Here is a 19,581-nt window from a genome sequence, read left to right on the forward strand (position 1 = left end):
CCCTGTCCTTGTAATTGCAGATATGTTATAAGTGCCCCGTGGCTGGCGTTCATAGCAGGTGTCATTTCAAACCTTGCTAGGATGATCATTTCTAGCCCTGCTATGTGTAGCACAAGCGATTAGAAGATCTCAGCTTCAAGTCTCCAAAGACACTATTGAAACAAGTAAAAAGAAAAGAAAATGTGTTTAAAAATATAAAAAATTAAAGAAACATAAAAATTCAAATCACCTCCTTTAGCCCCATTTAAAATAAAACAATAATAAAAAATGCACATATTTGATATCGCTGCATTCAGAAACACACGAGCTATCAAAATATAAAAAGAATTAATCCGATCGGTAAAAGAAGAATATTAAGGGCTTAGCAGATGAGCGTGTTCTAGGAACGTGTGCTGAAATTTGACAACACATGGATCAATGTTATTTAGTAGAGGTGTTCAGCTGACAGTTTTTTCACATGAACCAAATGTCCAATTGAAAAATATCGCAACACGTAATATTCTCTTTTGCATTTGGGATGAGACTCGCCCATTGAAATCTATGGGTGCGTAAAAAATTGGATCCCATACGGATCATCTATCTGTATTGCATCTGACTGTTAAAGATACATTGCAATTCTGTAAATTTCAGATACAATACAGATGATCCTTATGGGATCCATTTTTTTATGCAACTATAGACTTCTGGAAACTGTTGCTGATCAGGTACATTTTAAACAGTTGATCTACAACAGTGTTCCCCAACTCCGGTCCTCAAGAGCCACGACAGGTCATGTTTTCAGGATTTCCTTAGTATTGCACAGGTGATAATTGCATCACCTGGACAGGCAAGCATTCAATCACCTGTGCAATACTAAGGAAATCCTGAATACACGACCTGTTGGTGGCTCTTGAGGACCGGAGTTGGGGAAAACTGATCTACAAACACAGATGCCATACGGGTGTCATATAGATGTAAAAACGGACATACACATGGCACATGGAAGGCATATAATATGTATGGAAGTTGTCAGATTTTTGGGATAAAAATAAAATGTTTTTTTCATGTGGTGATCTGAACCAGCCCTAAAGAGGGAATGTTTGTTTTTGTATAGTTATTGATCCTTTAAAGCACAGTCTTTGCAACTCTGGATGGTATTAATCCTTTAGTTATTTTTCATGAAAAGGGAAACACTTGCTTCCGTTACGGCAACTTCTCTAAAGCTGTGGAGGTATATAAAACCATAGATAATAAGCGTGACTTCCCTAAGCTTTCTTACTACAACTAGCTGCCGCACCTGATTGTGGCATCCTGCAGGTTCTTTACTTTTCAAAGCACAGCATTGACTTCCTTTCAGAAAACAAGGAATGACAGTAGGATTTACCCTTTGATTCCTGTCTATTTTGAGGAACTGACAGTTTTTTTTTCTCTTTGAAACAAGAAAAGAAAAGCAAGATTTATTTTTGACAAGTCAGTGCAATGGAACAATAAGCAGGGTTCCTACGCATCAAACCCTGTTTCAGTGATTACCTCCTTTCTTCTTTGGATGTATGCTGTGGAATCTCTTTAGTAACTTCTACATTATCACTGGACATGGCAAATGAAACAACACATTTAGACCCCTACAGCCAGGCATACATTGCCATAGAGACTGTGATTGGAATATCAGCTGTTTTGGGCAACATCCTGGTTATTTGGGCAGTGAAAGCAAACCCAAGCCTACAGAATACAACTTTTTTCTTCATTGTGTCTCTTGCATTTGCAGACCTTGCTGTTGGCATCCTGGTTATGCCCCTTGCCATTGTAATAAGCCTGGGTAAACAATTACATTTCTACTCCTGCTTGTTTATGTGCTGTTTAGTGATTATTTTGACCAATGCCTCCATCTTATCCCTGCTTGCGATATCCATTGATAGATACCTGAGAGTTAAAATACCCACAAGGTAAGGTCAACGATCATTGTATAATTTTCTTTCTATCCTTTACCTATAGTTGTCTATACTTCATTTTCATGAGAACTGTATTTGTTGTTATGTGCATGCTGCATTACTAGTCTTGTATAGAGAATCACTGAGATGTTCATTATCTCTGCCCCATCAGGATATAAAAAAAACACGTAACTATTGCTATACATAATCTATGCGAAAGGACTAAATTTCACATCCAACATTATTTTCAGATCATTATTACAGAACAAACAAAATGCCACCATGCATGGAATGGTAAGCGTGTTACAAGTGTAAATAGCGCATCCATGCATATGCCACATAGCAATCCCATGTTTATAGCATGTGCCTCACAACCCTGACGCGCGTTTCACGTGGTCTTACTCTGGGAGTTGAGCTCCTTGCTATTTAATGCTATGATGGCTATGTTGCATATGCATGGGGTGTGCAAAATACACTTGTGACATACTTACTGTATTTATCATACCATGCATGGTAGTATTTTCTATGCTGCTCTTTGCAATATGGGCATTTTATCTATTATGTAGGGTTGACTATTTTTATTAATACATACATATTGAAGATAAGTTAACACCTTATGTTCTTATTCCCTATACCATGTATTTTGCTAGTGATTTACGGTACCTTTTACTGCCCAATATTCCTTCTGTGCTGTGGGTATCCCTCTTTATGAGCCTTCACTGAGAACCTTACTATTTGTTATTATATATATGTTGATTTTCTTCGCATGTGTGTTGCAATTATTTTGCAATTTTAAATGTTTTCATAAAAAAATTCATATTTTATTATTTGGAGGTTGTGACTTCATAATATTGTAGGCATTATATATTGCAGGAGTCCTCTCTCTTTTTTATATAGTTTTGATCCTGATATACCTTCCTTTAAGGCCTCTTTCACACATCCAGATAATTCCGGTACCGGAGAAATCGGTACCGGAATTATCCGTGTCTGTGTGTCCATGTAGCACATCAGTGTGGCACACGTGCGGCAGCCGTGTGCTGCCCGTGTGCCAACTGAGGACCACATGGACCGTGCAGGAGACAGCGCTACAGTTAAGCACTGTCCCCTGTGTGTGGTGCTGAAGCCGGCATTCATTCCTTCTCCCCAGCAGCGTTCGCTGGAGAGAAGGAATGAAAAATCAAGGTTTTTTTTCCCTTAAAAATAAAGTTTGTGAGTCACCACCCGCCTCCCATCCCCTGTGCACCCCCCTGCTTGCCGAGAAATACTTACCCAGCTCCTGCGATGTATGCTCTCAGCACCGGCAGCGGGTCCTGTGTGAGCGGTCACATGGTACCGCTCATTACAGTGATGAATATGCGCATATTCATCACTGTAATGAGCGGTACCATGTGAACGCTCACACAGGACCTGCTGCCGGTGCTGAGAGCATACATCACAGCAGCTGGGTGAGTATTTCCCGGCACGCGGGGCGGGGGGGGGGAGGGGGCGCACCAGGGATTTGAAACGGGTGGTGACTCACAAACTTTATTTTTAAGGGAGAAAAAAAAACCTTGATTTTTCATTCCTTCTCTCCAGCGAACGCTGCTGGGGAGAAGGAATGAATGCCGGCTTCAGCACCACACGCAGGGGGGACAGCACTTACTGTAGCACTGTCTCTCCTGCGGGCGGTACGTGCACACGGAGGAGAGTGCACACTGTTCTCCGTGTGCACGTGTGCTGTCCGTATTGTGGTCCATGCTGCCAGTAAAAAACGGACATGTCTACGTGTTTTGCACACGGACACATGGTGTGTGTGAAAACATGCACATGTGCAGAAACACATAGATTCTAATTGGTCTACATCAGTGTCTCCGGTACGTGAGAAAATTGTCACTACACGTACCGGAGACACTGACGTGTGAAAGAGGCCTAAAAATGTATGCAAGTATGGTCTGCATATAATGCTGTGAGGATATCTGTTTCCGACAAACAGTGGTAGTACTTTTGAATGGTCATTATGAAGATTTTGGTTTATTTCTGTGGCAAGCACAGGGAATTTTTCAAGCTCGTTAAAGTCACAGATGGCAAATTTGCTGAAAAAAATTCTGAAGCTATGCTGATGATATGAATAATGTTATATGTAAAAAAGGAGAGATAGGGAGATGCCCCCTACTCAAACACCACTATACCATTTGGTTATAAGAGAGGGGAAGAGACATATATTTCTGGGCTCACCTTGTAAGCTAAGTGAAAAAGCTTGTCACAATTCTGTATTCACTGGCTGCTGCCTTCCTTTTTTATCTTGATCTCCCTTAATATGGGTCCTGTTGGTACAGCAGATGAAGCCCAATAGTAGAAGAATGAGGTCCTATCAAGCTTCATAGGCCGGGGTCACACTTGCAAGTGAATGCGAGAAACTCGCACGAGTCTCTCGCAACAATATCCGGCACTGCCGCCGGCACTCGGGACCAGAGTGTTCAGCTGCATAGAAATACATGCAAATATCAGAAAAGAAATCCGGCACACAAAAGAGTGATCCAAATGAATAATAAAGTTTATTTAATCTTCTTGATATCTCATAATTCAAAAATTAGATTCTGCACACGGTAGCAAAACAAAATGAATGTATCAGGTATCAGTTTCGTCTCAGGTATCAATTTCAACGTTTCGGCTGACTATAAGCCTTTATCAAGATATACATGTATCTGTAATTATATGAATTACAATTAGAGTCCGACTACACATGTCATATAAATGTAAAGCGAAAAAACATAAAACGAAAAATAAAGATAATATGGCAACAATCAACCATAAATGCCCCTGACTCTCTACGGGGTGTATTCTATCCATATGTAGATATAGACATATAACACAATGTGTATAAGTCTGTAGATATACATAGAAATCAGACAAAGCAAAGGTAGAGCACCAAACATATTGGTCAAATAACCTATTTACATAATCCGCCAGAAAGTACATGGCATATACCGCAATAATCTGTATACAGGAACGTGTGAATACTAAAGAAACATAATTAAAGAAACATAACCATAATTTAAATGAGGCAGGTTCTTATATGGATACATAGACACATGCCACAGAGATGCTGAGTGACAGGGTGGTAAAGCAAGCATAGACAAAGGTATAGGGCTAAAACAGGTCACAGCCGCAAAATAAAAACCTGAAATAATAGGTGTCATACCTTATAGTAGGCAAATATCCGGGTGGTCTATCCATAGTGCAGTATAGTGAAGCCACATGTAAGTGCTTATATATGAGCCGTGGGCTCGCGGTGGAGGAAGAGCTTCCGGGTGACCGGAAGGTTGATGTGCCCATTGCGCAGGCGCAAGTGATCATATGTTTAATTATGTTTCTTTAATTATGTTTCTTTAGTATTCTGATACCTGATACATTCATTTTGTTTTGCTACCGTGTGCAGAATCTAATTTTTGAATTATGAGATATCACAAAGATTAAATAAACTTTATTATTCATTTGGATCACTCCCTTTTGTGTGCCGGAGTTCTTTTCTGATATTTCCATGTTTTTTCTCCTGAGCACCTTATAATACAGTGAGCACCCCTTTTTCTAAATTTAGAAATACATGCAGCCGCACCCTCTGGTCCCGAGTGCAGTGCCGGGTATCAATGTGAGAGACTCATGCAAGTTTCTCTCATTGCACACGCAAGTGTGACCCCAGCCTTACCTGAAGACTTTGGTTCAAAGCAAAACACGTATTAGTTTTAGCACTTTTAATACCTTACATTTTAGTGACTGCGTTTGTTTTCCAGTAAATAAGCTAATTTGAGAAAAGAATCAAGCTCTACAAATTCTGATGATACAGTTGACAGCGTCTGATTGAACCTCATTCTTCTACTAATGGAAATCAATTATATGAACAACACTTACATGAAATACATGTGCTTGTCACCAAATGATCCCAGATCAGATAACCGGTTCCAAAAGGTCCAGTAGAAAATAATCCTCTGAAGAGTCGACTTTGGTGCATTGTTTGCTAGTATTTTCTATTTCTTATCATATGTTTTATAATTATCATATTAGAAAGTATTGATTCGTAGGTTCTGTATGAGTGGAATAATTTCAGATTAATTTCCTATGGTGGGCTTAAGTAACAAAAGTCCAGTTTTACCCTGCAATTAAGAGTGTTGTATATCCTCCAGTCACCTCCATCTGTAGAAAAAATATTACAATAAAATACCAAAATAAAAATGAATAAAACAAAGAAATTAAAAGTTTCCTTAAACTTTTGAAAATACCATTTGGCTTAGCGTGCCTCAGAGGTGACCAATATTGCTAGAAGCCTCAAAGGTAAGGGGAAAAGTCATCATTTAAATATGAAATGTAGAAAAAGAGATAATAGGCAAGCAATAATACTGATATACAAAAGGTTAAGTAAGAGAAGGTAAGAGACAGGAGAAATAGTGACCTCCAGGGTAATAACTTATACAATTGATTGTACATTTGGTGTGTTTGCTGTCCAGTCTGCAATAGACTGCATACAGCAGCCATCAATCACTAGTGAGAGATGTGATGGTAGGTTACATGATACAACTATGAGTACGGTAAGCTTTATTACTTGATAGATAATATTAGAGCTTCATAGTATCGTAGTATGTCAGGTTGAAAGGACAGTGTAATCTATAATAACAACTTGCTGATCCAGAGGAAGGCAAATACTCCATGATACAGATGGTAAGGGTATGTGAACATAATGTTTTTTCAGTCGGATTCTGCCTCTTGTTCGCTTGAAAAAGTGCTGCAAAAGTGCAGACAAAAATGAACAAAGGGTACAGCAATGTCAAAATCACACTGTTAGACATAAGTTTAGTTTTATGTCACTTGTTTTAACCGCTTTAAAATCTTGAAACGGTTCAAAAAAGTAACAAGTTCATTTTTGGGCCGCTTCTCCATATGAAGCCGCTCACAGCAAAAAGACATAGGAGATGGAAAAATACAGGCAAATGCGCATCAGGAAAAAGGCTGTCAGCTCTAAAGCCCTTTCACCTTGTACTGGTGTCTTAAAGACCCTATGTGCACATACCCTGCTTAGTCCATATTAGGGGAAAAAATTCTTCCCAACTAAAAACAGGTCTGCCACCAGAAATTTCAGGACCCCATACTGGCAACATTTTTGGGCCCCGTGAGTCTCCACCCAGGCTTCAACCCTTTAGCCTTCCACAGCCCCACCGTCCACTCTAAGAAAAACTCCACTTCTGTACCACGTCCTCACCAATCACACATTTAGGCCGGCGTCACAATAGCGAGTTTTACGGACGTAAGAGCGCATAAAATACGTCCGTAAAACACGCCTAACAAACGTCCCAATTATTCCCAATGGGTCAGCCGTATATTACGCATCCGTATTATACGGCTTCCTACGGCCGTAGAAAATCGCAGCATGCTGCGTTTGTCACCGTATTGCGCAAAAAAAAACGCCAATGAAAGTCTATGGAAGCCAGAAAAATACGGATTACACACGGACCAGCAGTGTGACTTGTGAGAAATACGCAGCGGTGTTAGAGAGAAAAGCCGGTAATTCATTGCGGTGTACAGTAAAATCACACTGACAGCTTACAGTAGAATAGAATCACATATAGAACTGGCCTATTCAAATGACTCTTCCCAGAGATATAGAGAAAACCAACAAGAGAATATAGGAAGAAACTGTAATAAGTTAAAAATTCTCAAATTTTTATTATTAAATACACAGAAAAAAACTTTTGGTTACATATTAGAGGTTAAATTAAAATATAGTGTCCTCAGAAAAACGCACATGCAAAATATGACCGCAGGTGCACAGCCATGCAAAACAACCGCATTAAGTCTTCAAATTAGTAGCAGAAAATGCCCAGAGGCAAGGAGGTAGAGACGTATAGTGCAATGCTGTAATAGACCCATTAAGATACCTGATAGTGCGTCCTTAGTGCGTATAGATATCACTGTCTCCCTACTTTATTATATGTAGAACGGTATATTGACCCTAGCTGCCATGTCATTAAAGTGCCTAGTGCTTAATGAGAAAACCTCTCCTAATAGCTACTGCATGGCAGACAATCCAGGCCTACAATAGCAAGGTGGCATTAACCCTTCATTACCCCATATCCCACCGCTACACGGGAATGGGAAGAGAGTGGCCAAGTGCCAGAATAGGCGCATCTTCTAGATGTGCCTTTTCTGGGGTGGCTGGGGGCAGATGTTTTTAGCCGGGGGGGGGGGGGGGCAATAACCATGGACCCTCTCCAGGCTATTAATATCTGCCCTCAGTCACTGGCTTTACTACTCTGGCGGAGAAAATTGCGCGGGAGACCACGCCAATTTTTTCCGCCATTTAACCCTTTAATTTAAACGCCAGAATGGCCAAATTTTGCATATACACACTACTAACATTAGTAGTGTGGAATATGCAAAAAAAATGGGGATATGAGATAGTTTACTGTATGTAAACCATGTCTCATATCATGTCGGGTTTAGGAAGGAGATGGCAAAAACCGGCAATTGAATTACCGGCTTTAAAGCTATCTAGCGTTGTATGAAATATTAATATACACATATATGTGTCTACTGACATATATATATATATATATATATATATATATATATATATATATGACAGTATATATGTTTTTATGTTTTTTTTTTACACATGGATCCCTTGTATATCCGTATGTTGGTTTTGCAATCCTGCAAGAAAAACACGCAGTACGGATGCCATACGAATTACATACGGAGGATGCCATGCGCAAAATACACTGACACACCCTGCCTACGGAGGAGCTACTGACCACTATTTTGGGGACTTTTCTGCGTATTACGGCTGTAATATATGGACCGTATTGTCTTACGCCGAGTGTGATGCCGGCCTTACAGTTCCAATCAAACATCGGATTAAATGCATAGCCAGCAGCTTTTCTTCTGACCAAAAGATTTTCTAAGCCTGCTTCCACAGCAAAGTAGACTCTTTTGTCAGTGCCCTGCTCTACTTTAACCTATCAAACATTTGTTAAAATATGCAATATTCTTTTTAGGTATATTTTTACTTATTATTCTTTAACCCCTTAATCCCATATGACGTACTATCCCGTCGAGGTGGGGTGGGCCTTAATTCCCACTGACGGGATAGTACGTCATAGCGATCGGCCGCGCTCACGGGGGGAGTGCGGCCGATCGCTGCCGGGTGTCAGCTGACTACCGCAGTTGACATCCGGCACTATGTGCCAGGAGCGGTCACGGACCGCTCCCGGCACATTAACCCCCGGCACACCGCGATCAAACATGATCGCGGTGTGCCGGCGGTACAGGGAAGCATCGCGCAGGGAGGGGGCTCCCTGCGTGCTTCCCTGAGACGACCGGTACAAGGTGCACAGCATCATAAGCAAAAAAAATATAAGAGTTATAGTCCTCAGAATAAAGCGATGCCAAAATAATTATTTTTTCTATAAAATAGCTTTTATCGTACAAAAGCGCCAAAACATAAAACAAAGATATAAATGAGATATCGCTGTAATCGTACTGACCCAATAAATAAAACTGCTTTATCAATTTTACCAAACGCGGAACGGTATAACGCCTCCCCCAAAAGAAATTCATGAATAGCTGGTTTTTGGTCATTCTGCCTCACAAAAATCGGAATAAAAAGTGATCAAGAACTGTTACGTGTCCGAAAATGTTACCAATAAAAACGGCAACTCGTCCCGCAAAAAAACAAGACCTCAGATGACTCTGTGGACCAAAATATGGAAAAATATAGGTCTCAAAATGTGGAGACGCAAAAACTTTTTTGCTATAAAAAAGCGTCTTTTAGTGTGTGACAGTTGCCAATCATAAAAATCCGATATAAAAAACGCTATAAAAGTAAATCAAACCCCCTTTCATAACCCCCTTAGTTAGGGAAAAATAATAAAATTAAAAAAATGTATTTATTTCCATTTTCCCATTAGGGCTAGGGTTAGGGTTAGGGCTAGAGTTAGGGCTAGAGTTAGGGTTAGGGCTAGGGTTAGGGTTAGGGCTAGGGTCGGGGCTAGGGTTGGGGTTAGGGCTAGGGTTGGGGCTAGGGTTAGGGCTAGGGTTAGGGCTAGGGTTGGAGCTAAAGTTAGGGTTAGGGTTGGAGCTAAAGTTAGGGTTAGGGTTGGGGCTAAAATTAGGGTTAGGTAAATAAAGCAGCACACTGCAGCGCTAGAACATACAAACTTGAAAAACGAAATTTGAACTGCATTACTGCACTAGAAATATGAAAAATGAGAGCTTTTAGCGCATAAAAATGGCCAATTTTATGTGTACCTGGTAGCCCCGTTACGGCATCTCTCTTATACCAGGTCCTAAACTTGCCTTACCTCACTGAGAATAAACGTCTCCATCTGAATGGGTACATGTGAAAACCTCTTACTAGACTAAAATTCTCTCTCTCTGTGGAGGGGTATTGGACCTGCTGTAATTAAAACACCTGAAGCTAGGAGGCGGAGTGCACGATCAGAAGGCTAAAGAATACATTTCAAAAACCTGACCGGCACATCCAAACATAGACTCATTGTGAACAGGTGCTGAACCTAGAGTCGTCAACTCGTATATAGTTAAGAAAATAAGGCAGCACACTGCAGCGCTAGAGCATACAAACTTGAAAAACGAAATTTGAACTGCATTACTGCACTAGAAATATGAAAAATGAGAGCTTTTAGCGCATAAAAATGGCCAATTTTATGTGTACCTGGTAGCCCCGTTACGGCATCTCTCTTATACCAGGTCCTAAACTTGCCTTACCTCGCTGAGAATAAACGTCTCCATCTGAATGGGTACATGTGAAAACCTCTTACTAGACTGAAATTCTCTCTCTCTGTGGAGGGGTATTGGACCTGCTATAATTAAAACACCTGAAGCTAGGAGGCGGAGTGCACGATCAGAAGGCTAAAGAATAAATTTCAAAAACCGGACCGGCACATCCAAACATAGACTCAGTGTGAACAGGTGCTGAACCTAGAGCTTCAGGTGTTTTAATTACAGCAGGTCCAATACCCCTCCACAGAGAGAGAGAATTTTAGTCTAGTAAGAGGTTTTCACATGTACCCATTCAGATGGAGACGTTTATTCTCAGCGAGGTAAGGCAAGTTTAGGACCTGGTATAAGAGAGATGCCATAACGGGGCTACCAGGTACACATAAAATTGGCCATTTTTATGCGCTAAAAGCTCTCATTTTTCATATTTCTAGTGCAGTAATGCAGTTCAAATTTCGTTTTTCAAGTTTGTATGTTCTAGCGCTGCAGTGTGCTGCCTTATTTACTTAACTATACACGAGTTGGTGACTCTAGGTTCAGCACCTGTTCACACTGAGTCTATGTTTGGATGTGTCGGTCAGGTTTTTGAAATGTATTCTTTAGCCTTCTGATCGTGCACTCCGCCTCCTAGCTTCAGGTGTTTTAATTACAGCAGGTCCAATACCCCTCCACAGAGAGAGAGAATTTTAGTCTAGTAAGAGGTTTTCACATGTACCCATTCAGATGGAGACGTTTATTCTCAGCGAGGTAAGGCAAGTTTAGGACCTGGTATAAGAGAGATGCCGTAACGGGGCTACCAGGTACACATAAAATTGGCCATTTTTATGCGCTAAAAGCTCTCATTTTTCATATTTCTAGTGCAGTAATGCAGTTCAAATTTCGTTTTTCAAGTTTGTATGTTCTAGCGCTGCAGTGTGCTGCCTTATTTACTTAACTATATACGAGTTGGCGACTCTAGGTTCAGCACCTGTTCACACTGAGTCTATGTTTGGATGTGCCGGTCAGGTTTTTGAAATGTATTCTTTAGCCTTCTGATCGTGCACTCCGCCTCCTAGCTTCAGGTGTTTTAATTACAGCAGGTCCAATACCCCTCCACAGAGAGAGAGAATTTTAGTCTAGTAAGAGGTTTTCACATGTACCCATTCAGATGGAGACGTTTATTCTCAGCGAGGTAAGGCAAGTTTAGGACCTGGTATAAGAGAGATGCCGTAACGGGGCTACCAGGTACACAAAATTGGCCATTTTTATGCGCTAAAAGCTCTCATTTTTCATATTTCTAGTGCAGTAATGCAGTTCAAATTTCGTTTTTCAAGTTTGTATGTTCTAGTGCTGCAGTGTGCTGCCTTATTTACTTAACTATATACGAGTTGGTGACTCTAGGTTCAGCACCTGTTCACACTGAGTCTATGTTTGGATGTGCCGGTCAGGTTTTTGAAAAATAAAATTAGGGTTAGGGTTTGGATTACATTTACGGTTGGGATTAGGGTTGGGATTAGAATTAGGGGTGTGTCAGGGTTAGGGGTGTGGTTAGGGTTACTGTTGGGATTAGGATTAGGGGTGTTGTTGGATTAGGGTTTCTGGTAGAATTGGGGAGTTTCCACTGTTCAGGCACATCAGGGGCTTTCCAAATGCGACATGGCGTCCGATCTCAATTCCAGCCAATTCTGCGTTGAAAAAGTAAAACAGTGCTCCTTCCCTTCCGAGCTCTCCGATGCGCCCAAACAGGGGTTCACCCCAACATATGGGGTATCAGCATACTCAGGACAAATTGTACAACAACTTTTGGGGTCCAAGTTCTCTTGTTATCCTAGGGAAAATAAAAATTTGGGGGGCTAAAAATCATTTTTGTGGGAAAAATAAGATTTTTTTATTTTCACGGCTCTGCGTTGTAAACTGCAGTGAAACACTTGGGGGTTCAAAGTTCTCACAACACATCTAGATAAGTTTCTTGGGAGGTCTAGTTTCCAATATGGGGTCACCTGTGGGGGTTTTCTACTGTTTGGGTACATCAGGGGCTCTGCAAATACAATGTGACGCCTGCAGACCAATCCATCTAAGTCTGCTTTCCAAATGGCGCTCCTTCCCTTCCGAGCTCTGCCATGCGCCCAAACAGTGGTTCCCCCCCACATATGGGGTATCAGCATACTCCGGACAAATTGGACAACAGCTTTTGGGGTCCAATTTATCCTGTTACCCTTGTGAAAATACAAAACTGGGGGCTAAAAAATCATTTTTGTGAAAAAAAAAATAATTTTTATTTTCACGGTTCTGCGTTATAAACTGTAGTGAAACACTTGGGGGTTCAAAGTTCTCACAACACATCTAGATAAGTTCCTTGGGAGGTCTAGTTTCCAATATGAGGTCACTTGTGGGGGGTTTGTACTGTTTGGGTACATCAGGGGCTCTGCAAATGCAACGTGACGCCTGCAGATCAATCCATCTAAGTCTGTATTCCAAATGGCGCTCCTTCCCTTCCGAGCTCTGCCATGCGCCCAAACAGTGGTTCCCCCGCACATATGGGGTATCAGCGTACTCAGGACAAATTGGACAACAACTTTTGGGAGACTATATGTCTCCATCCTGTCTCTCCATATTGTGGATTTCAGTAGAAAAGAAAAAAGGGTTCTCCTAACCTGGCCATGGTCCAGCAACGTCCTCTTCCTCAACCATTTAATGCGCAGACCCACCGATGCATGAGAGTGACTTCCTACGCAGGCGACGTGAGCGGCAACATCAGCTGCCAGCCTCTGATTGACTGGCGGCTCATATTGCAATGCAGGAAGCGGGTCCTGCGTGGCAATAAATTTTAACATAACATACATCTGAGGACCCACATTCAGTGAGCGAACGGCCGAATCCTGCCCCTGGGGCCTGGTGATGAAGGGTGCCCGCACCGGGCCCCCTCCTGATTGGACCCATAGGCCAATAAGGGCAGTAATGCCCTGATGGTGGCCCTGAATCCAAATATGGAAATCAGAATAAAGTCCCGGATCAATACTGACCTGTCTCAACAATTCCCTGCTTTTACATGGACATCACACCTTGGTAAAAGATCCATTGTAGGTGTCTTTACAGTAAACTGGAAACTTTAGGGGAAAAAACCCAAACTCTTGCTCATATGAAATGATATTATAATAGTCAGTATTAGGAAAAAGGCACATTGCTCTGTTATAGGAATTGGTATGAAACATAAAAGTCGGACCAAAACCAATCCAGCATTTATTGTACATCCTGTAAACATGCGTATTTATTTATAAAATTATGAACTGTTTAAGGATCAGTTGATGTTACATTTGCTTTCTTAAAAAACACAGATGCAAAATAGGAATTTAAAGGTTCAACCTTTTCAACATCATTTTTTACCACTTCACCCTTTTCATCCTGTAAAACTCCTATAGCATCTTTGACTTTCTTTTTATTTTTACATACTGCTACCCCCAAAATCCCTTTTTATTGCTTTTGGTCTCCATTGCAAGCTTCTCTTCATACTGACTTCAGCTTGCCCTGCATTCCCTGAAGATAGCATTATATTCTTCTTAGATATACCCTTCTCGTTCCATTTAATACACTTTTCCATTACGTCCCTCAGGCCAGCACCCTGGATGACGTCCTTCCTTGACCTATAGCGGGACAGGATCATAGAGAGGTTAAAAGGACCCTCCCACCTCCACCCTCCAGTGTTTTTCCTGTCCCTACAGGGACGTTGTATGAGAGACCACCTTCATCGATTCAGAGTCCAGACTCCCTGTGTCTAACATCAGTAAAACAGGAGTAATGATCCACGTTTCTTTCAGCGCTTCTAATGAGAAGCCCGACGTTGGTAATGGCAGGAGATATTACCTACCGGATGGTGTATTCCTTAGTTTCAACAATATTTAACCCTTACTTGGGGTTAGACATCTAAGGATTTGGAATAGACGTGATCTCCTGGATGAGTAATGTGCGTACATCCCAATGCTCTGCCATTATCCATGTACTAACTATTATTGGTTTGATCTTCCCGCAGTCCAGAGCCTCTGTCCTGCAGGTCTCCTTGTAGTATGGTAAGCTGGTCTGTAACCAAGGTTTAACCTGAGCCCAGAAGGACCGATGAAGGAACAGTCCTGTTATAAGCACATGGAGCTTATTATTGGTCGGTACAGTCCTCATGGTGTGGTGGCTGGGACTATCACCATATTTTGCTGGGCAATAAAGTTTTCTAACCCTATTCTGGGGCTGTGATGTCTATAAGTATCTATCACAATAAATAACTTGCTGTGGTTCATTATTGGTATTGGAGTACAATGGGTGTATTTCACTCTCTACTTCTGATGCTTATTTCGTTTACCACATTTCATACTGAAATTGGCCATTATAGATGTATATCAGACACTACGGTGATTCTCTTTGCAGATCTCTTTAGATATCTATGGTTTTTCTGATCTTTCAGATCATTTATTTATCATCTAGTCCGGTTTTTGCCTTGGACTTTGATTCCTGGCTTCTGTACCCACCCTGGGAGAGTTGCTTTGGTATTCTCCAGGGTGCTGGCCTGAGGGACGTAATGGAAAAAGGGAATTACACTTACCGGTAATTCGGTTTCCAGGTAGTCCCTCAGGACAGCACCCATAGTTCCCTCCCTTATGTTCCCTTTTTAGGCTTGCACGGGATTAAGCTACTGGCAGATCGTTCATCCTTTGGGTCACCATGGCTCGAAATTAAGATGGAGGCGTTAAAGGGTTTACTACACACGTGTTTGTAAGGGCATGTATAGACCATTTATTTCCATCCTTCGGTGGTACTTTGAAACAACACTGGAGGGTGGAGGTGGGAGGGTCCTTTTAACCTCTCTATGATCCTGTCCCGCTATAGGTCAAGGAAGGACGTCCTCCAGGGTGCCGTCCTCCAAGGTGCTGTCCCTTTTTTTTTTCTTTTTAGCAAGTGTTTAACCCCTTTCTACCATTGGACGTACTATCCCGTCCATGTGACCTGGGACTTAATTCCCATGGACGGGATAGTACATCATAAGCGATCAGCCACGCTCACAAGGGGAGCGCGGCCGATCGTGGCTGGGTGTCAGCTGATTATCACAGCTGACATCCGGAACTATGTGCCAGGATCGGTCACGGACCGCTCCCGGCACTTTAACCCCCAGTACACTGCGATCAAACATGATCGCAGCACTTCGGTGCCATAGGGAAGCATCGCGCAGGAAAGAGGCTCCCTGCGTGCTTCCCTGAGACCTTCAGAAAAGCGTGTCTCTTCCTGTCTCCTCCCTGCAGGCCCCCGGATACAAAATTGCCACGGGGTCCTTCTGGGTCCTGCAGGGAGGCGGCCTGTCAGTGCCTGCTGAGAGCAGGTGCCGGAAAGCCTCCTGAACTGCCTGTCACAGGAATTTTTGGAATGTTTAAATAAAAATGAACATTTAACTTTTTTTCACAAAAAATTTACTTCAGCTCCAATTTGTTTTATTTTACCAAGGGTAACAGGAGAAAATGGACCCCAAAAGTTGTTGTACAATTTGTCCTGAGTACGCCGATACCCTATATGTGGGGGTAAACCACTGTTTGTGCACACGGGAGAGCTCGGAAGGGAAGGAGCACTGTTTTACTTTTTCAACGCAGAATTGGCTGGAATTGAGATCGGACGCCATGTCGCGTTTGGAGAGCCCTTGATGTGCCTAAACAGTGGAAACCCCCCAATTATAACTGAAACCCTAATCCAAACACCCCTAACCCTAATCCCAATGGTAACCCTAACCACACCCCTAACTCTAATCCCAACCCTATTTCCAACCGTAAACGTAATCCAAACCCTAACCCTAACTTTAGCCCCAACCCTAACCCTAACTTTAGCCCCAACTTTAACTGTAGCCTTAACCCTAGACCCAACCCTAACCCTAACCTTAGCCCTAGCCCTAACCCTAGCCCTAACTCTAGCCCAAACCCTAGCACTAACCCTAACCCTAGCCCTAATCCTAGCCCTAACTCTAATGGGAAAATGGAAATAAATATATTTTTAAAAATTTTTAATTTTTCCCTAACTAAGGGGGTGATGAAGGAGGTTTGATTTACTTTTATAGCGGGTTTTTTAGCGGATTTTTATGATTGGCAGCCGTCACACACTGAAAGACGCTTTTTATTGCAAAAAATATTTTTTGCATTACCACATTTTGAGAGCTACAAGTTTTCCATATTTGAGTCCACAGAGTCATGTGAGGTCTTGTTTTTTGCGGGACGAGTTGCCGTTTTTATTGGTAACATTTTCGGACACGTAACAGTTCTTAATCACTTTTTATTCCGATTTTTGTGAGGCAGAATGACCAAAAACCAGCTATTCATGAATTTCTTTTGGGGGAGGCGTTTATACCGTTCCGCGTTTGGAAAAATTGATAAAGCAGTTTTATTCTTCGGGTCAGGACGATTACAGCGATACCTCATTTATATCATTTTTTTATGTTTTGGTGCTTTTATACGATAAAAACTATTTTATAGAAAAAATAATTATTTTTGCATCACTTTATTCTGAGGACTATAACTTTTTTATTTTTTTGCTGATGATGCTGCATGGCAGCTTATTTTTTGCAGGACAAGATGAAGTTTTCAGTGGTACCAAGGTTATTTATATCTGTCTTTTTGATCGTGTGTTATTCCACTTTTTGTTCTGCGGTATGATAATAAAGCGTTGTTTTTTGCCTCGTTTTTTTTTTCTTACGGTGTTTACTGAAGGGGTTAACTAGTGGGACAGTTTTATAGGTTGGGTCATTACGGACGTGGCGATACTAAATATGTGTACTTTTATTGTTTGTTTTTTTTATTTAGATAAAGAAATGTATTTATGGGAATAATATATATTTTTTTTCTTTATTTAGGAATTTTTTTTTTTTTTTTACACATGTGGAAATTTATTTTTTAACTTTTTTACTTTGTCCCGGGGGGGACATCACAGATCGCTGATCTGACAGCTTGCACAGCACTCTGTTAGATCAGCGATCTGACTTACAGCACTGCAGGCTTACCAAGCGCCTGCTCTGAGCAGGCACTTGGTAAGCCACCTCTGTTGTGAATTCTGTTGTCGGGCTCCCTCCTGTGGTCATGAATGGTACTTCGGCTGGTTCTGTCCATGGACTTCCTCTGGTGGGTGTTTCTGAGTTTCCTTCCACAGGTGACGAGGTTAATTCGTTAGCTGCTACTCTATTTAACTCCACTTAGATCTTTGCTCCACGCCACCGGTCAATGTTCCAATATTGGTCTAGTTCACTCCTGGATCGTTCTTGTGACCTGTCTTCCCAGCAGAAACTAAGTTCCAGCTTGTATTTCTTTGGTTTGCTATTTTTCTGTCCAGCTTGTTATTTTTATTGTTGTCTTGCTTGCTGGAAGCTCTGGGACGCAGAGGGAGCGCCTCCGCACCGTGAGTCGGTGCGGAGGGTCTTTTTGCGCCCTCTGCGTGGTCTTTTTGTAGGTTTTTGTGCTGACCGCAAAGTAACCTTTCCTATCCTCGGTCTGTTTAGTAAGTCGGGCCTCACTTTGCTAAATCTATTTAATCTCTGTGTTTGTATTTTCATCTTTACTCACAGTCATTATATGTGGGGGGCTGCCTTTTCCTTTGGGGAATTTCTCTGAGGCAAGGTAGGCTTTATTTTTCTATCTTCAGGGCTAGCTAGTTCCTTAGGCTGTGCCGAGTTGCATAGGGAGCGTTAGGTGCAATCCACAGCTATTTCTAGTGTGTTTGATAGGATTAGGGATTGCGGTCAGCAGAGTTCCCACGTCCCAGAGCTCGTCCTTATTATCAGTAACTATCAGGTTGTTCCGTGTGCTCTTAACCACCAGGTCCATTATTGTCCTGACCACCAGGTCATAACAGTACAGGTGGCCCAAAGTACTAATGCATCTCAATAGAGGGATAAGAGAAGTTCTGAGACCATTTTTTTTTCTTTGCAGTGTGTTTTGTCTCTCTTTTCCCCTTTACCTCTGGGTGGTTCAGGACACTGGTGTAAACATGGACATTCAAGGTCTGTCCTCTTGGATGGATAATCTCACTACAAGGGTACAAAACATTCAAGATTCTGTGGTTCGGAATCCGATGTCATAGCCTAGGATTCCAATTCCTGATTTGTTTTTTGGTGATAGATCTAAGTTCTTGAATTTCAAAAATAATTGTAAATTGTTTCTTGCCTTGAAACCTCGCTCCTCAGGTGACCCTGTTCAACAAGTAAAGATCATTATTTCTTTGTTACGTAGTGACCCTCAAGACTGGGCATTTTCCCTTGCGCCAGGAGATCCGGCATTGCGTGATGTTGATGCGTTTTTCCTGGCGCTTGGATTGCTTTATGACGAACCTAATTCAGTGGATCATGCAGAGAAAATCTTGTTGGCTCTGTGTCAGGATGAAGCGGAGATATATTGTCAGAAGTTTAGAAAGTGGTCTGTGCTCACTCAGTGGAATGAATGTGCCCTGGCAGCAATCTTCAGAAAGGGTCTCTCTGAAGCCCTTAAGGATGTCATGGTGGGGTTTCCCATGCCTGCTGGTCTGAATGAGTCTATGTCCTTGGCCATTCAGATTGATCGACGCTTGCGTGAGCGTAAAGCTGTGCACCATTTGGCGGTACTATCTGAGCATGGGCCTGAGCCTATGCAATGTGATAGGACTTTGACCAGAGCTGAACGGCAGGAACACAGACGTCGGAATGGGCTATGTTTTTACTGTGGTGATTCCTCTCATGCTATCTCCGATTGTCCTAAGCGCACTAAGCGGTTCGCTAGGTCTGCCACCATTGGTACGGTACAGTCTAAATTTCTATTGTCTGTTACTCTGATTTGCTCTTTGTTATCCTATTCTGTTATGGCATTTGTGGATTCAGGCGCTGCCCTGAATTTGATGGACTTGGAGTATGCTAGGCGCTGTGGTTTTTTCTTGGAGCCCTTGCAGT

The 19,581-nt window shown here is 41.9% G+C and overlaps 1 protein-coding gene across 1 annotated transcript in view; it reads left to right on the forward strand.

Annotated features, from left to right (window-relative positions):
* Positions 1 to 1,360: 1,360 nt before the first annotated feature.
* The window catches only part of ADORA3 (adenosine A3 receptor), a 30,657-nt gene continuing 12,436 nt past the window's right edge, over positions 1,361 to 19,581 (forward strand). The window contains exon 1 of the mRNA XM_069761722.1: positions 1,361 to 1,922. Coding sequence (XP_069617823.1) covers positions 1,573 to 1,922 — 350 coding nt within the window. The 5' untranslated portion in view covers positions 1,361 to 1,572. The remainder of the gene's footprint in view (positions 1,923 to 19,581) is intronic.

The sequence above is a fragment of the Ranitomeya imitator genome, chromosome 3 (assembly GCF_032444005.1).
Source record: "Ranitomeya imitator isolate aRanImi1 chromosome 3, aRanImi1.pri, whole genome shotgun sequence".
Lineage (NCBI taxonomy): Eukaryota > Metazoa > Chordata > Amphibia > Anura > Dendrobatidae > Ranitomeya > Ranitomeya imitator.